General features: G+C 41.7%; 2 protein-coding genes across 2 annotated transcripts in view; both read right to left on the bottom strand.

Moving 5' to 3' along the window:
• Positions 1-197: 197 nt before the first annotated feature.
• LOC148887028 (uncharacterized) lies at positions 198-10,326 on the bottom strand. The gene is given in 7 exon segments (XM_089015972.1): positions 198-2,587; positions 3,471-3,523; positions 3,630-3,679; positions 4,420-4,513; positions 6,969-8,452; positions 8,455-9,402; positions 9,861-10,326. Coding segments are annotated over 6 exon segments (2,625 nt in total). The 5' UTR covers positions 9,398-9,402; positions 9,861-10,326; the 3' UTR covers positions 198-2,586.
• Positions 10,327-11,850: 1,524 nt separating this feature from the next.
• Positions 11,851-27,828, bottom strand: part of mpripb (myosin phosphatase Rho interacting protein b) — a 38,839-nt gene continuing 22,861 nt past the window's right edge. Inside the window, 16 exon segments of the mRNA XM_089015236.1 lie at positions 11,851-12,704; positions 13,223-13,308; positions 14,308-14,482; positions 14,560-14,646; positions 15,221-15,331; positions 15,425-15,584; positions 16,673-16,790; positions 16,858-17,005; positions 19,709-22,243; positions 23,425-23,562; positions 24,008-24,072; positions 24,075-24,568; positions 24,692-24,801; positions 25,103-25,192; positions 25,756-25,824; positions 26,067-26,123. Of these exon segments, the coding sequence (XP_088871362.1) occupies positions 12,633-12,704; positions 13,223-13,308; positions 14,308-14,482; positions 14,560-14,646; positions 15,221-15,331; positions 15,425-15,584; positions 16,673-16,790; positions 16,858-17,005; positions 19,709-22,243; positions 23,425-23,562; positions 24,008-24,072; positions 24,075-24,568; positions 24,692-24,801; positions 25,103-25,192; positions 25,756-25,824; positions 26,067-26,123 (4,515 nt within the window). The 3' untranslated portion in view covers positions 11,851-12,632.

Below are 27,828 nucleotides of genomic sequence, written 5' to 3'. Positions count from 1 at the left end.
AACATTTGCCAAATAAAACCTATAACTGCAAGTTGGGTGTGAGAGTAAGGCAGAGGATAATATGAAATGTATTTATGTTTCATAAGAGATGATAAATAACTGTCATTTCCCGCTCACATCTGGTGTACAGATGGTGCATGCAAATTATATTTACGTTACAAAATGGCATCCAACACAGATGTGCAGGCAAAACACAATTTCTTCGATGTTCAACAAAATATTTATTTGTTGGAGACCCAAACGGCCTCCAATGCTACAAGAGGAGCGCAAGGATGTTGAAAAAAATAAAATGGCACAACACTCAATCCATTGTTCAACGCAAAGTCTTACAGATATAAAGTGTTGGAATGTCTGGACAGAAAATACAAATTTAATTCCATACGATTAACCCTAAAAAAACGACAATTCAGCCCTGAGATAAACACACAATAATGCACAATATTTCATAAACTGTCACACATAAAATGCTGCATTGTACAGAACAATACAAACAACTAAAACATCACTTGCAGTCGTGGGAAACGTGCAAAATAAAGTACGCAAACTGAACGGAGACATGGCACCAATAACGATGTCTTTTTTTGTGGTGAGTTGTGATCCAATTTGTCTCTGTTCTGTGTTCGTGCCCCCCCCCCCTCATCCTCCTGTACACAAACTAAGGCTTAGGTGGTCCCACAACTGCATCTTGTCACTCAATAAATAAAACGAGTGGAAAAGAGCAGCCTTTTCAATCTATAATCCATGTAAACTGGGGTTTCCTTTATAACTGAATGGCGAGTTAGTGAATTTGTAAAACAGGACTTTTAATGCCATATTGGATTCAAAATCCATGAGAACACAATACATGTGTCACATGGCCCAAGTGCTTTTGAGCCAGGTGATTAGGGCGACTCTTCTGTTAACTAAGGCTGGAATTAACACTGCATGTCCAAGTTTCTATCTCGGTGACAAATAAGTAAGCAGACTGTTATCAACACACAAAATAAGGTATTTTTGTAAATCAGCATATTTTAACTCCAGAAACTTCAAGACTAGACAGTAACAATACAAAAGTAGGCATAAACATAAGTGATACGACTACATATTTATGCTATGTACCATGACAGGGCTAACTCATCCTGCTAGTTGGAGGCATCAGAAAAGAAAACAAAGAGTTTGTACTGTACTTGCGTATAGAGTGATACCTTGTCTCACGAACTTAATTGGTTCCCAGACAGTGTCAGGCCAAAAGTGTGTATCCCAAAAATGAATTTCCCATAGGAAACCATTAACATGAGAATAATCCGTTCCCAGGTCGCCATAAAACAATTTGTCTACATGCTAATTTTCTAAGCCTTAAAACTACACAAAATATACCTTATTTTATGTATAATAAATGTGCTATGGTATTATAATTAAACAAATAAACTACTGTATAATAAAGTCGTTTTATTTACCTTTGTGGTCATTGATGGCTAGATGGAATGGAGTGTCCGCTTTCCTCAGCATTAAACACTTGATGATGAACGTAGCCTTCTTCTTTCGCCATCTTGACGAATGATCCCTTGTCGGTGCTTTCTCTGTGATAATTGTATCTCGTTCCTCATCAATTGTGTTCTGTTTAGCTGGGTTGATAGCTTTTTGCATCAAGTGTACAGATGCTTGTGCGGGTTGTTTGTGGAGCCTGATTGATGGGGTATTTTAACCTTGCAGCCTACACTCTGCCTTTGAACGTTGAAACTCTCACTGTCGCCTGCCTGTCTCTTTAACGTTTAAACCGCCCACCCTCACTGCTTCGTTCTTGACCAATCACGTGGCTTTAACCGAAGACTGGGGGCGGGGAATAGAGGACAAAAACAGTCGGCTGCTATTTTGTCGTTAGAAGAACGGGCTCGTTCGCAAACGACTCATCACACTGAGGCAGCTCCGTGGACAAAAAAAAAGTACGTATGCCAAGATAAAATTTTCACTGTACTTGCTTATACTAGTTGGTATTCTTGGAATTTTGTGACTTGAAACGTGCAGTGTCAATCCAGCCTAAAAACTGCTTCTCGCTTTCAAAATAAGAGGATGGAAGTGAGGCCAAATAATACTGCAGAGAAACTGCAAAGTGCTTCCAGCAAAACCCAACACATACACACAATGAGGATACATTCAAACACACCGTGATGATATCCACTCTTAAAAGCGTGAACTGGTGGAAAAAAAAATACTTCTGTTGCTTATAAAGAAAAATAGAATAAAATGCATCTATTTCTTTGACGTAAAGGTACCTTGACGCGACTTTGCTCGTCATCATTTTCTCTCCTGCAGTTCAACCACAATGGTTTTACCAATAACTTAAAAGCCTGTCAAAAAGTCCAAATAAATAAAAACAAATATCATCAAATATTTACAATTTCTTTCAATTAAATATATTGATTGTTGTTTGCAGGTACCAAAAAAAAACATTAAAAAAAATCTAAAATAATAATAATAATTAAAAAGGGGAAGTTGTGCGCCAAATCAGATTTTTGGGTGCTAAATGTCCAGAACAAGGGTGCCTGCCAGTCCACATAATCCGGAGGGTGAGCCGGCCGGCCCCACGCACGATTTGACAGGTGAATGTCTGCGGGAAAAAAAAAAAAAAAAAAAAAAAAAAAAAAGATTAGATAGTTTTGGAGAAAATTGAAGACTTCACTCATTCACTGCCTGATGATGTGCAAAAATGCGTCCGCTCCAGTGCCAGGGTTATTGTTATTTTCACTCAAATTCCAGGACCCAGAGAATATTGACTTTTAGGACTACATCAACATTCAATGAAGCCTAAGAAATATTACACTCTCTTCTTTTATCAGAAAAAAAAAGTTAATAACTAAATGATATGGGTCTGGAGTTATCTAAGCTTGAAATGGGGGCAGGTGTACAAAATACAATACGATGCATATTGATTTATATAGCACTTTAACAACAGCTGAAGCTGTAACAAAGCATGACAAAACTTGGACAAAAGGCAAATGTGTGTAAGAGAAAAACATTGCCGGAGGTCTGACCAGCGCTTTATGGGCAACGCAAGAAAAACCATAACCCGAACAAATACGGGACTGGCGCTCCACGTCATATTTTCAATTCCAGAATAAATTCGGGAAAAGAAGTACAGATGACGGCTGAAGAAACCTTTTCATCGATGGACCATTCCTGTACGACGGAGCTTACACAGATGTACCTTTTGGATGTGAAAATATGGTCACAAATGTAATCAACAAACTAATTTCCATAATTTCTGCACATATTTAAGTTTCACTGCGTATGAGATGTTCATAGTGGGGCAATTATTTTAAGTGGCACAGGTTGTAGGAGACAATAATGGAGGGAAGAAGTCTGTTGCGTCAGGAAAGGCCGTCAAAATGGTACCCACTGTACTTTATAATGCAATTGATTTATTTTGCATTGACGACATACATTAGCTGCTGGAAAGGCAGCCACTGTCTTGAAGTGAAAAGAACACTCACCAAGATGGTTTTTCATCAACGTGCATCCCCGCTGGGGCTTTGAATGTCTTATTCTGGGATGGGATGGGAAACGAAACATTTGATGTCAATGGGGAGTGTAGCTAAAGTAACGACACCTAATATAAGGGCAAACGGAAATATTGGGTTTTTTGCACTCACTTTGTGCTTTTTACACTTCAGGGAGAAGTTTTCTTCGATGAGGACACAGTCTGTGAGGATAAGAAGAGAGAGAAGGAGAAGTCGCCAGCGCCAACAGCAGAAAAAACAAGCGCAACAATATTAATAATATAGTTGTTCATTTTCGAGCAAAGTCGACTTTTGAAATATAGTGATACCTCAGTTTACCAACTTAATTGGTTCCCAGAAAAGGTGTGTAAGGCAAAACGTTCATCTTCCAAACATTAATTTCACATAGGAAACCATTACAAATGAGAATAATCCATTTCCAGGTCCACATAGAACATACCTTTCTACGAAATAAGCCTCGAAACTACAAAAATAGACCTTATTTTATGTATAATAAATGTGCTATTGTATTGGAATTAAAGAAATAAACTGAAGTCATATTATTGACCTTTGTGATGGTCGTTGATGTAGTTGACTCTTGATAATATTCGAGTGAAGTTGCCGTGCTTTCTCTGCGATAATACCCTCACTCACAATGTCCCCTGCTAGCTGCTTTTCATTAATCCACTTCAACAGAAGTTTTTTAACCTCTGCGATTGTCTGAGACCGTTGCTTAGACAACACAGAAACACCCTCAGCCACACGTAGCAATGCCAAGATTATATTGACATGAATTTAATGTTTGTAAGGCGAAAAGTTCGTAAGCTAAAAAGCGTTCGTAAGCCGAGGTATCACAGTACTTGAGAAAAGGTACATTTTTTTATGGCAATATCAAGGGCTATCGATATTGTCATCACCCGCCGCTAATGTCATGCGACCTTACCTGCCTCCAGTGCACACCTGTAGTGGTATTTGCTGGAACAACCTTTAAAGAAGCAGCCGAGTGTTGCGCCTGCGGCAGAGCACGCCGAGCACATCTGCAAACACACAAATACGCCTTCGTGAGCCAGCTTTGCGTTTTACAAACAAATATCTTTTGCAGTATGGGTACTTCACATATAATCATTAAAAAAATATAGAATAATAATACAAAGTTGCGTAAGCAAAATATGCAGACCACGAGTCATCCGTGGTTTAGACGAGTTGTGGTTGTTGGAGCTAAACAGAAGGGATGTCAAACTCACGGGCCACATTGCAGTGAAGGTTTTGCTCTCGAGGGGCCGTTATGACTTTGGGGAAGCCATTAGAATGTTGCATATGTGGAACTGTCGCAGCTTGGAATTGAAGCGGATTTACGTGGGACGGGAGATGTGACACAGTGCCTTTTTGCCAATGGATGCTACAGCTTTGTGTTTGCTTTCAACATGTGCATATTTCACCATGACGTCCCTGATCCACTGGTCAAAAGGACGCTTTGATCCTCTTTCATCTAGAACTGCTTCATGAACAACTGTGATTTCTTCTTTGTTTTATGTTATTTTGTTTTTTTTTTATTCAAGATGGCACCGCGAGAATGGCTGCCTTTACAGCTGCTCCTGTATTTGTTTATCCACTTTTCTTTACTTTCATAACTTTGCCGCTGTGAAATGTAAATTTCTCCACTGCGAGACTAATAAAGGCGAATCCAATCCAAAATATTACATACATATCATATCGCACAACAAATTAACTCATTGTGCCAGACGATGTGCAAAAATGTGTCCACTCCAGTGCCAGGGTTTTTGTCATTTTCATTCAAATTGCAGTACCCACAGATTATTGAGTTTTACGACTACATAAACGTTCAATGCAGCATAAGAAACCTTAGACTCTTCTTGCATCAGAAAAAAAGTGAATTCCTAAGTTATATGGGTCTGGAGTTATCTGAGCTTGAAATGAAGGCGGCTGAACAAATGTGTCAATTCTACCCCCTCGTGGGAGGGAAAAACATTGCTAGAGGTCTGACCAGCGTTTTGCCAGCACCCCTGCAAGAAAAAAACAAAACCCGAACATATTCGGGAATGGCGCTCCACATCGTGCTTTTCAATACCCGGCGAATAAATTCGGGAATGGCAGTGAATGAACAACAATTGTTCAAATTTTAAGTATAAATATTGACTGTTATTGTGGTTTACGCACAACCATTTCAAAATTAGGTTCGGGCTTTAGCAAGCATCATGGAACTTGACATGCTTGATTTTCTTTCATAAAATGATGCGGGGGGCCAGATTTGGCCCCGGGGCCTTGCCTTTGACACCTCTGAGCTAAAAGGTATCCAAAAATTAATCTGGTGTAGCACCCAGATGGGCAATGAAAAAAAAGGCGGGGACATGATTAGTTATTAACATTTTATGAGACACTAGTATAGTTAATCGCAATAATAATACATTTAATTTCTAAGCGCCTTTCAAAACTCTCAAGGACACTTTACAGTCACAGGATAAGAACAAAAATGTTTTGTCTGCGGGTGAGCAGCGGCAGACGGACGCGTCAGCGTTCACTCAAACCAGAAGTAACACACACAGACTTTTAACTCAGAATTCAGATTTTAATCTCAGAATTCCGACTTTTAACTCAGAATTCCAATTTCGATCTCAGAATAATGACTGTTATTGTGCTTTACATCCAAAAATATGAAATTTTGGTGAGGATTTTAGCAAGTATTTTTGTTCTTATCCTGTCACTGTAAAGTGTCCTTGAGTTTTGAAAGCCCCTTATAAATGTAATGTATTATTATATAGACCACATCTTGCTATATTTTACGTTTTAAGACTCGCGCTGAATATTCAGGAAGTTTTGTTTTCGAGTTGGTGAATTTTCCTTATGTGACGTCACGTCAGGAACGCCTCTGACCGAAAAAGCAACACATTGCATTTGGGGTCCTTTGTTTGGTCGGAAAACTTCGTGTTGATGGCAAAATTAGAAGGAAAACACACAAGTAATGCAATGGTGAATCATTGTGTGTTGCACCAAGACTACTATTTGATACTAGTTGACACAAATTCCCAGCAGACAACTCAGCCCATTTCCAACGGAGCTTGGGCGCCATCTTGTGCATTTTCTGGGACGCTACATTGGAGTACGGAATGACTTCTTTCATCGATTGCAAACATTTATGCTTTCCTCTTCAGAACTATTTGAATCCTATTCATAACTGGATGAGTAACAAGAAAGCATCTTCTCCCAATCTGAAGCCATTGTTTTGATTCTAGAGAAAGGCGAAGACGTCCTGGCGTGACGTCACGAACAAGGGGGTGGGACCTTCTGAAACTCGCCATCTCCGAGGTAGTTTTGGGACACTTTAAGTCGTTTTTATTGGTGTTTTGCATTTGACTGAAAATATCAGGCAGCCTGCGTGTTTTGGGTATTTTAGATGCGAAAAAAAAAACGTTTTTCTGCTATCAGGAAACAAAATAATGGTGTCGGTTGTGTCCTTTAAATGGCAGTTTTTACCGTCTCCTGGGCCACTTTGACAGATTCCTCCAGGCCGTAGATTCTGCCCTTCACCAAGAACACGCCAGCCGACCAGATTCCGCAATCTTCGTGGAGCCAATACTCACTGGGCCCCATTGGAAGCACAGGTGGACTGTACCAATCCTCCACATCTGTCGGCCACGTTTCCGAACAGGCGCGTTTGGCTGCCGGGCTGCCGCAGTTGTCGTGGCTTCTCTGGCGACTTGGCGAGAGGCCTTTCTGGTTCCGAGATGAGGGTGGAACAGAGCGTTTCGCGCCCCTTCTACCGACACTAAATGCCGAAGAATCAGAATCGCTCTGGTCATCTTTCGCTTCGGATGTCCGTGTTGACGTTTTGCCGCTTGACGCTCCTTTAGGGTAATAAGGACCGTGGAGATCCCCTAAATCCATGGAATTGGCAGGAAGCCCGCACAGGCAACAGATGAGGGAACCTCGATGCTGACCCTTAGTGGACACCCGGCCCAGGAGTAGACAAGAACCGTTTGGTACGATCCCGGAAATAGCGCTACTCTGGTGATGATCCTGTAGCTCCCTCGGACCCTTTTTATGCTGCGTTTGGACTTTTTCCGGGTAGTTCACGACGGTACAAAGCGACGTGGATAAGTGCTGGTGATGCACGCGGATGAACGGCGAGAAATTGTCACATCTCAAGTGCTTTTTTTCCTCCCTGTAGTGGACATACCTCAATTTGATCTCGGGCTCCTTGGGAGCAAAGATGGACGAAAACGGTCTCGGTTCGTATTTTTTCCGTCGCCTTTTAGAGACTTTTCCCGCCGTCTTTGCCGCAGATGACTTTTGTGAGACTTTGGCCGAACGTGGGCTTTTCTCTGGAGAATTTTTAGTTGCTACTGGGGGACATTTTGCTGGATTCTTTTCCAATGAGGACAACCTCGTTGTTGATGGTGAACGTAGTGTCCTTTTTGACCTCACAGGAGTCCTCTGTGGGACATGTCCAGGGTAGGGTACTTCCTCTGGAATACTGTTTGTAAACTTTGGGCTTCTTTTGTATATTTTGTTTGATTTATTAACACAATTTGAGGTAGTATTTTGGTATGGATGTGTTATAATGCTATTGGTTTTGCCTATTTTAGGCCGGGTTACTTCTTTTTGTTTTGCTTTCAGTCCGCTTCTCTTTTGTCCACCAGACAAAGTGTCATTCTTCTTTGGATTTGATACATAAGAATCCCCAGTTGTCATTTTGCAAGTATTTACGTTAGTGTTAAGAAATCCAGATATTTGATAACTCCTGGAATTTATATTCATAACTAGTGACTCGAAGCGCACTCCTCGATTTGAACGGAAAGGCAACTTTTTTTCATGTACAGTTCTCTGGAGAGCAGTGACTTTGCCGTTTACGTGAGGGGTGACGGTTTTGGGTTGCTCCTCTGTAATTCCTGACAAACAAACATCCTCGGTATCATCAACGAAAGGGATCGGTTCTTGCTTCGTCGTGTGGACAGGCGTCTGTTTTCATCGCTTGAATCCAAACTTGTGGCAGTGTCGCTAACGCTAGACCTGACTTGAATGGGCCCTTCATCCCATGCAACCTCATCTGCTTGAAGAGAGTTATCCCCGCTTGATGAGCAAGAGGCCTGGGTCTGCGTGAAAACATCCTCAACATCACCCAATGAGGTTGCAGATGGAGAAACGGGTTCAACCAGAAGGCTTCCACATCGCCTGGGCGGTGAGCGTAGCTTTACAACCGCCACTTTGTTATGGACTGGTGAGTCTTTTTCAGATACATATAGCGGCGTCTCAGAGTTTCCTTTGCTTTGAACAGTCGCCTCTGGCGACGATTCAGAAATCACACCTAAACACGGCCAGCTGTCATCTTGTCCATTTTGCAACCTATCGCAAGATTCCACCCTCTGCGAAATGTTGTTGGTCGTGGTTGACCTTGCTCCCTCTTTTAATTCGCAAAGCTCACGTTGTAAACAAAGTCCATCAACCTCTGGAGTCTTCGTGTAAGCCTTGGTGGCGAGGTCGACTGGCGTGTCAGGAGGTTCCAAGTAATGCTGGTTTAGGGTATACGCGGTCTCCCCAAACCTTTTCTCAGCCTCACATGAAGGGAGGAGGGAGAACTTGCTGATAGGTGGAAAAACAGTTAGAGGCTGAGCTGTTGAGTAAATGTGAGACCTTCTCACATAGGAGAGGGTCACTGTAGTGCGGGACAAGGCATTGTCTGGTTGAATTTGATCCACCGTTTGGTGCAAGGCATTTGAAGAGATGGTTTCTGAGGAAGGTAATCCAGAGTTTTGGTACCAGTCTGGGTTGGGGGCCAGGTGGTGGATATCACCGGACTTGACATTGAGGCTGGTTTTCTTGGTCAGGTCAACCACGCTCGGGATGCTTGAGGTGGAGAGGTCCTGAGGTTGAAGCTCGTCCAAGCTCCCTGGTGGTTGCTCCATAGCAGCTGTAATACAAAGTTGTGTTCTCAATTATCCTTTCAATCGAATAACAAACACCAACGTGTTTTATATAAATTATTTTAAACGAGCCCTGTCACGAAGGCGCACCCTTTCTTCTGATAAACTTGGCTGTAACCTTTACGCACTTAAACACAACAGGGACTTTTATGAGTTCTACGCTTATCATGGCACTCTTAAATATTGTCCTAAAGTCCATAAAGCGTTTGTATCCATGTTTCAAACTACGTATGTTCGTTAAAGAGAGAAATTTGTCACAAACGTTACGCCGACACTGTAAATGACGCGTCAGGGAACAACGTTCGCGTTAAATACGTATAATGCGTTAAAAAACGAGACGTACAAAATGTACACGTTATAAAATGTCTTATAGAACGTCACCGTTAGTTACAAGACTCTATTCGAGATTAAATAATTATTTTCTTGGAAAAGACTGACAACTTACCGACAGCGGTGACAGGTCAGGTATGCCAACCCGAGGGCTACTGTTTAGCCGCCGCTAACGCTAGCAAGCTAGGCCCGCCAGGCTATGCCGAACTACGACTACTAATATTGTTTTCATTCGCTTGAAATAAGCACCGGAATAGCGATGGTGAAATTCGTCATTTACAGCGACCCTTAATAATTACAGCGACATGAGTCTACACCAGAGTTGTACTATTTGTTTTCTAGAAGGTCAACTTTTATTTCTCAAGCGTCCAACGTGTAGTCACTTGATTGGTAACGTAACGTAAAGTTATGAGACCGTCAAAAGCTGTTCAACGTTTGAGCTCATTCGGCACGAGTTATTGCTTTATACTTATCCCGAATTACTAAATTCATGTAAATGTGTGCGAACTGGTGATATTTGACTTCTGGGAGAGATACAAACCCAAACGCCGCGCGTTATTGGTTTAGTTGCAAGTTATTTTTATTGAGTTTGGCAGCGTGTTTTGTGAAGCTGTGTGCGTATCGCGGTAAGGCCGGACTGGCTGAAACAAAGACGCAGCGGAGGTGTAATACGTTCAATTGAGGAAACTGCTCAAACTTACCCGAGAGGGAGGAACCGTCGTGTTTTTAAACGTCCAGTTGGAAAACACGTCCGCCCCACATCTTATTCAAGATCCCGTCATTTTTTGACAAAATTACGAATTGCTCGAAATAATAACAAAAAGACAATAGACTTTCACGAAACGTTTGATTAAAGCAGTCAAGTTATCTCATACATCTTCGATTTCCTGATTAACCCTCCACAATAAAATATTCGCTTCATTTTTCTGCACAGTGACAAGGATCCGGATTTGTAATGTCGTCCCCATAAATATATTTGTTTTATTGTAGTAACGTAACGAAAAACGTATTTTGTCTTAAGTATATCTATAAGTGTATCTTGTCTTGTCTTAAGTCTTATTTGTGGTACAAATTCCTGAGAAAAACCTGAATTACCTGAAGCAGTGTGGTCAAGACGAGAGGCACGAGATTAATTGTTCTCATAATCTGGATAAGATAATTTTACAAAACAGGATAACATTAAAGCAGGCTGATAATACGTATTTGCATCGATTCAATACATTTTCTTTTGACACTCTGGATCATCATCATTATTGCAATGTCTGGTGCTTGTTAATTGCGTCTTTCAGGGCTTGGCTACTTGAAACAAAATGACGTTTTATAGATAGAGCAAGTGACGTCATATAGAGAAGGGAAGTCCGCTCTGGCACGAGTTTGTAGTTTGGAGAGCTTGGGGGTGAAGTGGCCACCAGAAACTTCTGTATTTGTGCTAATTGCTACCTTTTTTTATTAAAAAGCCTGCCCGGCCATCTATGGCAGCGACGGTGCATCCTTGACTACGCTGAGGGGCATTACGTTATGTATTTTCCACACTGTCAATAAAAAAACAATGCCTTGTTTTGAATAAAGCATGCAAATAAAAACAATCTAAAAACAACCACATGCTAACTAAAGGACAACCGACACCATTTTTTTTGTTTCCCAACAGACATCAGAAAAACGTTTTATAGCATCCAAAATACCCAAAACACGCAGGCTGATAGTTTTAGTCAAATGCAAAACACCAATAAAAATGAGTTAGTGTCCCAAAACTACTTCAAAATGACGTAGGAAATGCCGAGTTTCAGAAGGTTCCGCCCCCTTGATCGTGACGTCACGCAATGACGTCTTACCTTGCTGTAGAATCAAAACAATGGCTTCCGATTCGGAGAAGATTCTTTCTTGTTACTCATCCGCTCGTCCTTTAAGACAATATCACTTTAAATAATTGTTAGTTATAGACGTGCAATAAACCAAAAAGTTTGATGCTTAAGTGTTATGCTCATGCACTGCTAACCCAAAGTGTCACAACAGCCTATTACATTGCAATAATCGACCCGATAAGCATTTGTATTAACATTTTGGACACAGAAAAATGATTTAAAAAAAGTACTCCAACAGTCACAAAGGGTGCAAAAATATTTATTGCTAATAAACCTATAATCAGTTGGTGAATATGTGTATTTGGTTTATATTTACAAAAAAAAAGTCGAATAGAGAGGAAGTGGAATGTGAACGAAAAATCCCAACCATTTAAATAAATACAGACTGTCACTGAACAAAACTACAAACACAACCAAACTCTAAACAGCTGGAACAATGATTGCAGCATCTAACATTTACTACATATAAATTATAATCAGAGAACCTCATCCATGTGCATTCAGCTGCAGTCTTTCCATCGGGGATGGCAGAGAACATCTCTGGTGTTCTTTTGAAGTCAGGCGATGGGAGCAATATGCTGGATTTGCCTTTTTTTTTAGAATGCTTCCTAATTCCATCTGTGCTGGAATACCGAGAGAACAACCTGAACGCAAGAGCCATCCTATGGAAGAAAAAAATTACAATAAAAAATGCTGGGCCACATGGACGTCACATTCTTGGCTCGCAACAGTCTAAGAGTTAAAAAAACAGTAGCTTACACAGTCATAGTTTTAGTGTATGCGTGGCAGATGCTCCATTAAAAACAATATTTACAGTCATACGATAACAGAAAGAAAAAAACATGTCACAGTTAAGTGAAGAGCATGGAATCCAAATTCTAAACATGAAATATGAACTTGATACCACGTGTCCTTTAATAATAAATGTTTTTTTGTGTGTGTGTGTGACCAGTGTGTGTAGCGTTACAAGATAAGCCGTCACAGAGCTAAAATAGTGGATTTGTAAGCATGCAGCAAAAGTACATTCAGAACTCCTTAGTGTCCTTATTTTCAAACAGGTGGAGTCGTTGCTCAGGTGTCAATCCTTCCTTGAGACTCTGTTAGGGTTGAAAAGAAAGCAGACATTACTCGTGAAGATACGCAGTCTTTTGAAATGTGCATTACCGCAAAGTTAGTGCAAAGATTTCCACCTGTCAAGTGCAGTTGAGCATTCATATAAATTAGAGCTTGTACAATTTGTAATTGTACCAAAAATCTGGGATAGAGTTTTCAACCACAGATCACATTCGATGCATAGGTGGAACTGTCGCGGCTTGGAATCGAAGCGGATTTACGTGGGATAGGAAATGTGAGACAATCAATCTCTTTTCGTCAACGGGCGTTTTTAATGCACAAAGTAGAGCGCTGTGGGAAATTGCATATGGGCACTTTAAGCAGTAGATGGCAGTGGGACTCTGTCTGCTGTCAACGGTATTTCTTTTTTGTGAGATGTGGAGACAAAATGGGTGCAAAATGGATGCAAGAGGCCCTTTCAGAAAAAAAATATATATATATATATTTTAATCAACACTATTGCAGGGTGACAAAGTGACTTTGGCGTTAACAGAAAACTCACCTTTGACCTCATGGTGCGTTCTGAACGTTTGGCCGCAGCAGCTGCCATTTTAAGGATGTCGGGGTTGCTTTTGGACTTCATGATGTCTAAGGAGACAACAACAAAAAAATACATGATTGAATCAAACCACAGACCTACATCTTTAATGGATTAACGGAGAGGAGCCCTGTAGCTAGAAATAAAAGTACAGTAATCCCTCGCTACTGCGCGGTTCGATTATCTTGATGCATCGCAGATTTTTTTTGAACCTAAAAAACAAACAAATGTCAGCGAAAGTCACTAGAGTACGGTACTGTAAAACAACAGCGGGTCACAGAGAGCAGCGTACAGCGTTCATTAGATTTACTGTTGCTATTTTTAGATTCATTCATCCATTTTGAGGTACACCGTTTTCATCACTTTGCTAACTGCACATTAATTGTCTTGACTTTGTTTCCATTCACCTGATATGCCAAGTCGGGCTTTTCTTTTTTTCATTGGTTTTGGTGCTGACTCGGGCCGAGAGACGACACTACACTACTGGATAGCATTCAACCTACCTGAATGAGTCTCCCTCCTGTTCTCGCATCGCGTTACTTCAATCTACATACCGTATAGATTCTCCTATAAGAGTATATTGAAGAGGATTGGCAATTTTTTTTTTTATGTGGAGAGACTGCTCTGTTCTATCTATGCATGACGACGCTACCGGGCTGATTACAGTTTGCCATTCCCGTGAATATTTTCATTGAGGTTCACTTGGAATCACTTTTTTTCGGATGATACAAATGACCGTGTTTGAGTCACAGGTTTTTGACTTATTGATCCTGTCGTGACACTGTCTTCCTCTGGGGTGATTTTGTGGCTGCATTATTGCATTAGTTTGTACTAAAACTATTGACGGTGCATGTCCTGTACTATGTGCCACTAAATTTGCCCTTCGAAATATTTTGTTAGTACTCATCCACAATATATGCAGTTTTTCATCTGTCCACAATAACTGTGATAAAGGAGGGATTACTGCACTTGGATGAAGATGTGGCATGAGGGCCCCAAAACCTCAAAACCATCCTTAAGAGCTTGTTTGTTTGTTTGTTTGCGTGTACCGTATCCTCCTCCTCCTCCCCCTCGGTCCACTTCCTCCAGCGATGGTTCACCAAGCGCCTGGTGAGCCAGCCGCAGCTGGTCCCTGAGCCGGCCCAGATCCCGCTCGGCTTTGGCCTTGACGATGCTCAGCTCCGTGTAAATGTCTTTGTACTTATCCGTCGCGTATTTTTTGTCCTGAAAAGAGAAAGAGTCTGGCCGTGATCGGGAAAGGAATAATGCGCTTCTGAGGTGAGCATCAAGACAGGACGTACTCTCTGGGCGGCTTGGAGTTGGTCTTTCAGAGAGTTGATTTCCTGCTTTAGGTATTGCACCTCGGATTCCTTCACCCTGAGCATTACCTGGAAAACCAGCAGAAGACGAACAAAGATTGGATTGGATGTAAGTCCAAAATTCATCCAAACAAATGACAAGAGTGGCTGCCTTTCCGGCAGCTCCTGTATTTTACTTTCCTTACATCGTCCTTCCACAACTTTGCTGCTGTGAAATGTAAATGTCTCCATTGCGAGACTAATAAAGGTCAATCCAATCCTAAGTATGTCGTATATAGAAGGAATGCAGCAATAATGGATTGTGAGCTCCATCGTCGCAACAACGGGAGGCGGTAAATATTCATAGATGATGAAAGTCGATAGTCGTCACTCAGGTGCTTATGCGCACACCATTGTCCATAAGGAAACCACTACTTGAACATTTAAGAGAGTGTACAACACTCATATCAACTTTGGGAAAGTAAAAAGCATTGAAAAGGATTGCAGCATGCCACAAAAGGACCACGTCATGTCTAGCTCATCTTAATTGACAATAAACGACGATTATGAGGTCCTAAAACTCTCCCGAGTCAAATCATGACGCAAAAAAAAAAAGCCAATTTATGCAACAAATATTGATGCATCAAAATGATGAGAAGCGTACTTCCAACTCGTAGAGCTCTTTTCCCTGTATTGCGTTTGTGTCTCCGACGCAATCCTCAGAAGTCATTGAACGCATCTTGGTGATCTCTGCTGCCAGACGATTGTTCAGTTCCTGAAAGCACCACGCAAAACAAACTCAAAATGGATGCATTGCGTAGCGTCAGCGCTATTTTGTGAATCTCAACGTATGGTGTTTTCTCACTACCTGGTTGTGGGCGTTGAGCTCCTGGTTTTCTCTCTGACACTGCCTGAGGGCCTGCCTCTCTGCTTCCAGTGCCTGGGCCAGGTGGGCGTTTTCTAGGCACTTCTGGGAATACTGCTCTGACAACACTTCAATCTCTCGCTGGAAGGAACACAGTTCCTCTCTGCGGGACAACACGAGAGCACAGTGACAAGTCATAGAGCGTGCAAGCCAAGTTCTGATATGGTCAAAAGTTCTGCTTCTTTGGATCACAATTGAGTCCAGAGCTGAATGTATTTTCCACACAGGAGCTTCGGAGAATAATCTGCGCCGTTAGTTAACTCTTTCGCTGCCATTCCCGAATTTATCCGGGAATTGAAAAGTGTGACGTAGAGCGCCATACCCCAATCGGGTCGGGTTTTGGGTTTTCTTGCAGGGGGTGCTGATAAAGCGCTGATCAGACCTCTGGCAATGTTTTTTTTTTTTTCCTTTGCAAGAGGGGGCAGCATTTGCCTTTTGTCCATGTTAGCGCTTTGTTACAGCTTAAGCTGTAAACGAATATGTATGCATTGTATGGTATTTTGTACAGCGGCCCCCATTTCAAGCTTAGATAACCTCAGAACCGTATAATTTAGGAAGTAACTTTTTTTGAATGAAAGAAGGAAGTATAAGGTTTGTAACGCTGTATTGAATAAGTCAATATTCTGCGGGTCCTGCAATTTGAGTGAAAATGACAAAAACCCTGGCACTGGAGTGGACACATTTTTGCACATCGTCTAGCAGGGAACGAGTTAATAAACGGCCTATTTTAAATACAAGGTGTATTGCATTGCAAATTGGATAAAACAAGCTAAGATGGTGGCTGCGATTGTGATAGGTATCTACGAGATGATACTGTGCTAAAGGGAATACAATACAATACACCTTTATTAAAACAGATTAATCACAACGTGCTGCAGATGTATAAAAAGGCACTTCAGAACATTTCAAATCTTAGGTCCAATAAAAATAAGAATATTGATCCATATATAAAATGCATTGGATTATAATGAGCACTGTTGGCTTTTGAGAAAATGGAATGTTTTTTTGGTGCACTTTATACTGCGGAAAAATGAACGCTTAAATTTCTCACAGCAGCCCACAAAAGGCCGCTCATGTCTGGGCCAACCAATCTCTTATTTCTTTGACCTGCACACCTAAAGTGGTGTTAGCCCACGAGCCCTGAGTTGGCAACCGACATTTTGTTGACGATACGGTGCCAAAGCAACCTACTCATGCCCTCGACGCATCTCCTCCATGTCTGCATTCTCTGCGTTGCTGTTGGCCTTGCGAGCCTTGTCCAGCTCCCTTTCCAGCTCGTTCCGGTGAGCATTTTTCATGGCTTCGATTGCTAAGAGCGACACAAAAGTCGGTCAAAGTCGGCTTTCCGCTACTCATTTCTTTTTCATTTGGCTTACCAGAAATGGTGGCTGCGGTTTCTTCTGCAAGCAGTCTTTCTTTTTCCTCTTGCAGGTTCTCCAGCTCTCTCTGGTGTTTCCTGTGGAGCTCGTCCATCACCTTTTGATGAGACTCTTCCATTGCCGCAAAACCCCTCTCGCAAGTTGCCTGTGACAGGACATTACGGGGACGATGAGTTTTTAGGATATGGCTCTGCTCCAAAAGGAGCGAGATGTTCTAGTCTGGATGATACGAGCCGAGCGGGAAAAACCTCTTGGCACACGGGGACCCAAACAAGATGGCCCATTTACTGTATTAGCTGGCAAAAAAACAAACTTGCAAGCGACTGCGTGTTAGCAAGTTGAGCCTGTGTGAGCACAAAAGGGTTCACAGGATTGAAAGGATACACAATGAAGGCGCATGAAGAAAATGCATGGCCATGAAAGAGGGTTGGACAAAATGTCCAGCTGTCATTTATGTATCAACAAATATGTAAGCATCTGGTTATGCGGATGAGGCCCAAAACCTCATTCACTCAATAGCAGTCAGTCACGACGCAAGTTTCGACAAGCCCAACCAAACACACGGAGGAATGCTTCCGTTGCTCTATTCACCGACGCTAATCTGCGAGCTCAGTCGATGGCTTCACGTCCATTCTCCACGCCTCAAATCCCAATTGCAGCCACAGAGGGGAAACGGCGGTCTGGTCTGTTTTTACAGGGATGAAATCTCCTGGGAGCTTCGCTCCAGGAACCCACTGCGAGAAGCTGAAAATCCTCCCAGAGAGCAAACATAAACTTCCTGCTCTGACATCAGAGCAAGCGGATGCTTTATTTAGAAGCATGTCAGACGCTATCATATAAGTAGATACATACTCGGTCGCGGCTTGGGCATGAACTCACTACTCAAGACGCTTCAAAGCACTTCAATTAGCCAAGTTCAAAAGGACTAACTTCAATGTTAACACACGTTTTAATTGGGCGAAATCCAAATTACATATACTGTGGCAAAACTAATACCCATACCCAGTAAGTAATAGCACACCTTCAGTGCCATTAAGAAAGAACATGTCGATTGACAATATCCAGACTAAGTAATATGACAAAAGCCAGGATCAGATGCCAACAAAATCGCTCATGTTAGAGGGAACTAATCATAATTTAGCAAACTGACTGTTTCGCATCTCAGCTATCATTTGGCACATGGATTTGAAGGGATTGATTCAAAAGCTTAAAGTCAAATGGCACACATTGTTTTGGGCCCCGCAAAAGCAGCACGTAGTTAGATTAGATACATCTGCATTTTATTTAGTCTGCTTGCCTTCATGTGACGTGATTGTGTGGCTCCAGTTTACAATGGTTGGGATAAAAATAGTCAAAACATTGTTCAATAGACTCATTGTGGAATACAGTACATGAGACCATTAATCACCTGAATAAGTAATCTTGTTATGCCTAACACCTAAGATATCGCAATGGACGTAAAAAAAAGTCTGCACATGCATGTTCAAATGTCAGGTTGCGATTAAAAAAAAAAAACAAAATCACAATCATTTCAATACTTTTTGCCTTTTAGCTGATTACTTGGATATGCACAGAAATCCGATTGCTCCTCAGAAGGTGTGCAGACTTGTGCCAACGTTCCCTTCGTTGTTTATTTTCATTTGCCCTTTTAAAATATAGGTACTAAGATTCATTTTAACTCATTCACTGCCAGATGATGTGCAAAAATGTGTCCACTCCAGTGCCAGGGTTTTTGTCACTCGAATTCCAGGACCCACACAATATTGACTATTTGGAAATACTACATAAACGTTCAGGGCAGCATAAGAAACCTAAAATTCCCTTCTTTCATCAGGAAAAAAAAGTTCATTCCTGAATTATAGGGGTCTGGAGTTATATGATCTTGAAATGAGGGCGGCTGTCCAATATACAATGCAATACATACATATTGGTTTTATATAGCGCTTTAACAGCTGAAGCTGGAACAAAACGCTAACATGGAAAAAAGGGAATACTGCCCCCTTGCGGAAGGGAAAAACATTGCCAGAGGTCATAGCCAGCGCTTTATCAGCACCCAAAAAAGCAAAAAAGAAAAACCCGAACAAATTTGGGAATGGCGCTCTATGACATACTTTCAATTCCGGAATAAATTCGTGAATGAGTTAATGAGCGTATTTTCCACACTATACGTTGCATTCCATTTTCTCAAAGGCCGACCGTGCACTTTATAATCCGATGCGCCCGAAATATTGATCAATATTCTGAATTATTGGACGTAGTATTTGAAAAGTTCTTGTTTATCACACGGCGGTTGTGAAAGCTGCATTGTATTGTTTTCCCTTTAGCATAGGTCCATCTAGTGGATGTATAGCGCAACTACAACCACCATTGGAGATTTTTTTTTTTACTATGTGCCCTGTAATGTGGTGCATCTTTTATCGGAAAACAGTTCAGCGAAGGTACGCTTTATATACTCCGAAGCGCCTTTTAGTGTGGAAAATATGGGCATAATACTGTAAATCAGCACTGGATTATCATTTAGGTCATGGTCAAAAAAAATTGTGAAATGATTTTTTTTTTTTTTAAATCCATGGCGGGTGAACTAATCTACCAAGAGAACGGGAAAGCATCCGTTTCATTCTATGTTGGAGAATTAGTTCATGAGTTCATAAAAGTGGTAGTGATGACAGAATGTTAGAGTTCATGCAACACAGAAGGAAACAGGTTAACAGAACACAGGGTAAGTGGGGAAGATGCATTGAGGTTGGAGGGAGTAGTAGAAGTTGGGGCGGGGGTGGATCTGGGAATGCCACAAAGGAACATAAGGCATCACAGATGGCAGGACGGTACGCACAACGAACGCTTCCACCTTTAAATTTTCCAGGTCTTTCTCGTATTTCAGCCGGAGGGTGGTTATCTCGCCCCGTTCTTCGCGACGTCTCATCTCTTCGCTCATAAGTGAAACTCGGGTCAGCAGCTCCTGGATGCACTCTTTCAGATGGGATATCCGGCCAGGGGTACCGTGTAACGAACCTTCTTCTTCTGTGGATACCTTGTTTGGGTTCGAAGGAGCAAACATCCTCCTTAACTCCTCAATTTCTTGGTCAAATCGCTCCATGAGGTCGATTCGTTCTAACTCGTGGTTCTTCTTGAGGTCGTCCATACAGTTTGTCAGCGAACAAATCTCCCTGGCATTCTCTTTTGAGCGCAGGCACAGAGTTTCATTGGCTTCAGCAATTTCTTGCCTCAGTCTGTCAGCTTCCTCCTCGTAGCGGTCTTTCGCCCCTTGCAGCTCCTTCTCATATTTGGCTACCACGTCACAGGTTTTCTCAAGTGAGCTCATGGGTTCCTCTTCTGCATGGACGGAAGTCTCTGGCACGTCGCATGACTGATTATGAAGATCTGCCAGTTGGGTCTGCAGATCTTTGGTAAGCTTTCTCAATTCCAGGCAGTTTGGACACGCAAAACCATCAACTTTGGTTTGCTTTTCCTGGAGTTCTTTCTCATGCTGTAACCGCAAGCGGATAATCACGTAGGACACGCAAGCATCTTGAAGTGCATCAAGGAGATACGCCCAAGACTGCCCGTCTTTGAGACTGAACGTAAAGCTATCAAAGTCGTCATCTTTGGCCAACTGAATCCTCAATGCATTTTGTTTCAAACAGAAGGCCTCTTCCTTGATTGTTTCTGTTAATTCTTTGAGAAGAAGGCAGTTTGTTTCGTTGTCAAGCCAGTTATACATCAATGAAAATTCTGACTCGGACATTCTGTCTGTCTCGGTTTCGGCATTTGCATCAATCTGACTCATCAGGAGCGTCAAGCGCTTGCGAGCAATCGCTTGAGTCAAACTGCTTCCAGAGTCCAGTTGATGGGCTTCCGGTTTGATTTTTGTGGTACTCAGAATCTGGCTGAAGAATTCAGCCTCTAAAACCAGCCTGGTGTTTTTTGGACTGATGCAAAAAAGGCCATTTAGAGAAGGATGTTTGCTGGGGCATAAAGTGCTTTTTAAATTTCTCAGCATTTTCTCGACATCGACATCGATCTGGGACAACATGTCTAAAACCTGATTGGCCGCCTCTGACCTCTTCTCAACCTCATTGACTACTTGCTTTAAAGTACCTTTATCAACCTGCTTTGCTCCTTCTTGACCACAGTGGCCAAAGCCCGGAAACCTTTCACCTTCACTTCTTCTCATTTCCAACTTTTCTTGTAGCGTCAATATTTGGTTCTCTGCTTCTCGAAACATCTGCTCCGATTTCTGCTGTTGCGTGACTAATTCACGGTTGCTGCATTCAAGTTCAACGCAGTGTCGCTGAGTCGTATGGAGGGCTGTTTCAGTGTGGAATAACTTTGCTTGTGAGGCTTCAAGAAGGTCTTTAAGCTGTTCCTGCTCTAGGTGCCGTTCCTCAGCCTCACAATCCGCCTGGAATCCGAGACCTTTCAATGTGGCTTCTCTCAAGTGCAATTTCTTCTCTGTGTCCTTGAGGGTGCTTCCGAGCTCCTCGATCGTAGTCAAAGCTTCACGAAGCCTCAGCGATTGGTCATTCAGTTCTCTCTCAAAATAGTCCCTGTCAATGGCATTAGCCTGGCTTTCGGCCAGGTCGGCCTTTAGTCGTTGCACCTCTTCCGTAACGAGATGATGTTGGTTGACACACTGACGGGCGATAAGCTCGGCTTTCAGTCTGTCTATTTCTCTGTCCGCCTCAGTCAGTTGGTTCACAATCTCTTGGCATTTTTGTTTCAACGCACTGTTTTCACTCGTTAAAATTTCAATCCTCTGAGCAAGCATTCCAATCGTTTGCTCTTTTGTCTCGGAAAGGTTATCGCTTCTTGAGAGGGGACCGAGGGTGCTTTTAATACTTTGCTTCTGAACCAAATCCTCCATGTTTAAAAGACGGGCTTCATATTCCCGGATGGTTTCTCCAGCTCGGGCCAGACTCTTTTTAATCATCTCATTTTGAATCTCCTGTTGGCATTTCCAGGTCTCCAACACCTTCTGAAACGGTCGTTGCTCTGAGGTTTCTGTATTTATCGTGTGGCATTTTAACAGCTTGGTCAGCTCATTCACAGAGAGAGATTTGCCAGCAGTTAAGTCATGAAGTTCTTGAACTGCTTCTCTACTGTCCACGAGTAAAAAGCTAACAGTTTGTTGGACAGGTTCAGGCATAGTGCCTTCCGGATTGGGTGTTTTTGGGGGTTCAGAAAAATGAGATTCCTTAAGAGGATGGTGAGAAAGGGAAAGGCCAAGCTGTGCCTGCATATTGCGCTTTTTCAACTCTTGCAGCTTCAGGAGTTCTTTGGTCTCCTGGTACTTCTTTGTTAAACTCTGTGCTTGAGGACTAACCAGTTCTGGCCTCTTCATCTGGGGCGTCACATCAGCCTCCAGACCCAAATGGTGTTCCAGCTTGGAAAAGGGGATCAAACAGTTGGTTAACACACAGCAGGGGACACGCAAAGATTTGATCATTAATCAGTGTTTTTGTTTTTTTTTTTCTCGATTCTTGGACTTGTAAGAAAATTAGCCATTACTATTACAATCTCAATCATAAAACGTATGTATCATATAACAATATGACATACAATTGTCTTTAATCCTGCTCAATAAAATCAAAGAAGAAAGATTTGTCGGCAGGCGTTAGTTACAACAGCATGCATATGAAACTGTGAAAGGTTACGTCGTGTTGTAAGTAATGCAATATTAGTTGGCTTTAGTGGGATGGTTGATTAAAGGATGAAGAACATAACCAAGACTTTTCAGCACAGAATTCTAGTCCAAGCGCCTTATACCAAAACAGCGCTTTGTGGAATCACATTAGGTCAAAGGAAGCCCAAATGCTTTCCCCTATTTTGCACCACAGTAATGTCAGTCTTGAATCCAACCATGACACAAGTAGAAAACTACATATTAAACTCAATAATCCCTCTTTGCTTTGGCAACACTCTTCTATAAACCCGCGGGCGCACAAACGCACACAAACACACACATACACAGAATAAGAATCAAATGAATGGTCTTTGCATCATCATGCTGGTAACATTTGCAGTTAATAGACAATGACAGTAGTTGTATATACATGCATATAATCCGAAACAGGCAACATGTTATACATATTTACAGATGTTAATCGACTGGCAATGTGTTTATCACCTCGGTGCAATAAAAAAATCCTGATGCGACTGTGTCATGTACATTCATGTACTGTCAGTCTAAATAGGGCTGATGAGCTCTTCGAGGGCGGGGGGGAGCAAAGAAAAGTGGTAATTCCACAAAGTTTATACATGTATACTGATGATCGCATGAGTTCAATTATTTGGTAGTATAGGCCTAAAGTATGAAACAGAGAAGAGATTAACAAGTAGAAGCCAATGTAATTGTATATTAGATCCCAAATGTTTTTTAAACATGCAATGAACTCATGCAGAGGCACACATTGGTAGCCGTTTTTAGCCGTTTTCTTTTTACCTATTAACACATGCAAAGGATGTTACACAATAAAGAATAACCAACGCGATCAAATCTTAAAAGCCATCATCAAACGGTAACAATACAAATCTAATGGAAGCGTACCGTTGAAATCAACTCACCGGAGATATGTAACCTGCTCGTATGTCCTGCTCTCTCTCAAGAGCTGTTCTTAGCTGCAATTCAAGCTCCCGCTTGTGTTTGTTGGAGTCAAGCAGCTGCTGGTGACAGCCTTCCAATTGTGCTTTAAGTTCTTCCATCTGGAGAAGCAAAAGGGGGAAACATTTGATGTCATACTAAATGTTATCCAATGTATCAGTGCTAGCAAACAACTATTTTTTTGTAACTTCACATAATCATAAATAAGCAACTCTAAACAAATTATCACTGAATATGTGATGTTACAGAATCCAAAGGAGGGCTGTGGAATCAATTCAGGTGAGCTACAAATTGATTCCGAAATAGGATCTGTTGGGCATAAATCCATCTGTCCGTCCATTTTCGGAATCGACACAGGCGCGAAGATAGCATTCAAACCCCACACAGGAAGGTCGGAACCAGCAACGTCTGCACTGTGAGGTGGACACACCAACCACGTCTAACGTCACTACTACAGGAGCCAACCTGATGGGCGGCATTACATTCAACAGCCACGTGGGTATTCCTATTGACAGTAAATGACCTAAAATAAAGAGGTAAACGTACCCCCTGCTTGTAATTATCCAGCAGGTGTTCGAGCGCCACCGTTTCTCTGGCAGAGCGGTGGAAGGCAGAGGCACCCTTCGCTCTTCTCGTATCGGCGTCTTCTCCACCTGTCGCCAATGTTGCTCAATCACCTCTTCAACCTTCTGATGCCTTTCTTGAAACTGAGGACCTGATGAGTCAGGCGTTTTTTCTGCACTCTGAAAGTCCATTCTAGCGCCTTCTTTGAAGGACGAGTGGTCCATCGCTGAACTGGTCGTAGACTCATACCTCTTTCGCCTCTCCTCCCTCCGCCGACTACGCTCGAGCTCTCCTAAGTCTGCTTGAAGGTTCTCGGCCTCCTGTGCCCGTTGCTGAGCCAGGGCTTGGGCGATAGGTCTGAACTCGGCCCAATCGAAAGTCTTGGATCGACCTTCTCGTCGACGCTCACGTGCTCGGCTCTTTATGATGCCTTGAGTGGATTCTCTTTCCACGGATGAGGTTTCAGATGAGGGAGAGTCCTGAGTCACGTCTGGTCTCACCAGGCCCTCCAGAGGAGCACAAGAAGCATGGTCGTCTGTTGAGCTGAACAACCGAGAAAAGAAGGATACATCTTAACACTTGGGCATTGTTCGAAATCGAAAGATCTTCCCATTTTTGGTCTTTTTTTTTTTTATTGAGAAATGGCACGAATGGGATTTTCCTCACCTTGCTACATCAGGAGCAGTAGATGGTCTGACATTTTTCATCACGGCCTGGATCCAATTTCTCCGGATGCCAGCCGTCATGGCCGACAGTGTGTAAACTCCCTCTTGAGTCTAAACGTTAAAACACATTGAGAAATATAAAAAAAATGGCATGAGGCACTGCCCTCCACAATTATTGGACTCCTTTTTTTAGGATGGGTTCTAATGACTTTTCCCCTTTTCGAGGTAATGTTGGTCCAAAATAGGGAAAGCATACAAATATTTAATCATTACATACAGAGCGCACAACAAATTAATGGATAACCGGATTTAAAATCCGATTTTTCGACAAAATGTTGCTGCTGTTTTCAGCACAACATTGACGTTGGACTAACGACATAAAATCAAGAGGGATTAAAACAAAACACCTTACTTGTATTTGGAACCCGTAATTTCGTTGCGCCTGGTATTCCGTGACATTGTAACAAGTTGACAGATCAATCTCACCGTCCAGGTCAGAAGCCTTTGGAATCAATAAGAGATGCCTTAAACCACACATTCAATTCGCATGAAATCAACCGACAGTTAGGACGGCGGAAAAAAAATCACTCTTGATGCTCGCATGCTGCAAGAATCAAGAGAAGGGCGTGGAGAATCCTACTGGACCCTCCACACCCTGCCCACCACCTTTTCCAGCTACTCTCATCAGGCAGGCGCACCCAATCCAGCAGATATTTAAACAATTTCTTACCCCTCGCCATTAACTCTCTAAACAGTAATCCAAATATAACCGTATCGTGTCTCTTTGCAATTTTGCATAACCTTGCGGAACAGCATCCCTTTATAATCAATGTAGCTCCAGCTCTGTAATCACTTGAAGACAGTGGGTCTGCGTGATACTTTGCACATTGTCTCACAGTTTTTCCTGAGAGGTACCACTTGCACAAAAAAAAATCCATTTGATTAGATTAGCCTTTATTAGTGTCCTCCAGATTTATTTTTCATATCTTTTATATGATGATAGTAGTGCAGCGTGTGCAAATTCCTTCTGTGTGTGGCCAATAAAGATGATTCTGAAGTATTCACCTCTTCCGCGATCGAATCCTTGTAGTAACGTAGGCTGTGATCTGTCAGAACGAACCAGGATTTCTTCCACTAAAGCGGATACAAAAAAATAATGATGACGTCAAGCAGACTTTGAATTGCGATAATGTGGTGAGATACATGAGACAGAATCAGCGACTCAAAACAAAAAAAACGTGTTTTTAAAGAAGGCTTGTAACAGGATCGTAATGTGTTATTGATTGTGGTGGGAAAAAATATTCGTACATATCTTTTAAAATGTGGCCATTTCTAACGAAAAGGCATAAGCATTAAAATCATGCAAATTGGCTAACCTGTCCTTGCTCGTCCAGCTTCACCATCCATCCTTTCTTGAAGTTCAGTAAATCTGGCTAGAATTGAAAAGAATAAATATTACATAACCGTGGTTTAAAAAAACAACATTTGTTTTACAATGTTAGTCGCAGGTATGTGAACATTCTCAGAAACAAAGCTGATCAACCATTCCTGTTTTCAATGTGCACTTTTCATACAAATATATGATGTTTGTGTTTTTTTTTAATCTGCACCAAACAAAAGACGGTAAGATGCATGCTCAATCAAATCGCACTTCAAGTGGGGGAGAAGTTGACATGACATAAGGACACTTGTAATACTGTGGTCAGGTCCGACTTCCACCTCATTGGTTTTGGCTCTGTGAGAATCCAGCTGAGGATGCGGAATCCAATATTTGGAATAAAATGCTTTGGTTTGACGCGGTGGCAGACAACAAAGATGTGACCGGTGTCCACAAAAAGCAGATGCGCTGAACAAACTAAACACAACCAAAACGGACAATGGACAGCTGGCCGATAAAAGGATCAAAGACAAATTGAGCAAGGGGCTCAAGTATGTGTTCATAGCAAGAGGATACATTTTATTTTGGCATCCCATTAACTTTGTTGACATATTTTTACACTTATGGAACGGTTGTTGCTATTCAAGTCACTCTAAAACATATTCATCTATTGTTTTCTTTTGTCTTTTTTAAGATGAGCATTTGAGCCAAACTGAAGAAATGTCTCAACAGCAAAGGTATGTGCTAACTAATAGCACTGCTTTGCAAGATTTTAACGCCCCCCCGCCAGCCCTCATCAACGATTTTCATGTGTTTACAAGAGATGATTTTTCTTAAAACATTATCTCGAATAACATAACTGAGATTTTTTTCTTTCATTTCACGACTGTGGAACAAATCTCGCAACTGACTTGATGTTGCGACGACTCATTGCGCAAATCAAATGTAAGAACGCGTTGAACTGTGTTGCAATTTGCCTCCATTTTTGTTTTTCTTTCCTGTGGTCTGATTCGCTTTGGTAATCTTGCGATGTTCCACATGCGCCAATGCGTATGTGGAACGGTCGCGGCTTGGAATTGAAGCGGATTTAGTACGACTGTCTGTTTTCGTCAATGGATGCTCCAGCTTTGTGTTTGCTTTCAACATTAAGCTTGTAGCAGATGAGCGCATTCCACCATGACGTCCCTGATCCACTGGCGAAAAGGATGCTTTGAGCCTCTCCTCTTTCATCTAGAACTGCTTCATATAACAAAGAGGGTGCAGAAAGTGCTTAAGATTGAATGACTGTCTTTGTGATGTCATATTTTGTTCTTTTGACTTCAAGATGGCGCCGCGAGAGTGGCTGCATCTACAGCAGCTCTGTAGAGTATTTTGTTTTTCTACTTCTTCCTCTCCTTTCCTCTTCCTTTCATAATTTTGCTGCTGTGAAATGTAAATTTCTCCATTGCGAGACTAATTAAGATTGTTAATCCAATTTGCTCTGTATGCCATTGAGGGTTCTCAAACTTAGATGTGTTAATAAATACATATACATATATATATATATATATATATATATATATATATATATATATAAAGTCTCGTTATATATATATATATCGATATATATATATATATACTTTATATATATCATTCCCATGCTGCAATTTCATCTTAGTAAAAAAAATACAAAATATTGTGTTATTATGTATTCTATCAACTACTTTCCCCACAATGTTTACTGCACTATAAAATCACAAGTTAGCGGTTGGAAACTGTGC

This window comes from Hippocampus bargibanti, linkage group LG15 (assembly GCF_051943395.1).
Source record: "Hippocampus bargibanti isolate YZ-2025 linkage group LG15, ASM5194339v1, whole genome shotgun sequence".
Taxonomy (NCBI): Eukaryota; Metazoa; Chordata; class Actinopteri; order Syngnathiformes; family Syngnathidae; genus Hippocampus; species Hippocampus bargibanti.
The sequence above is the reverse complement of the archived record's forward strand: the minus strand, read 5'-3'. Positions and strand labels throughout refer to the sequence as shown.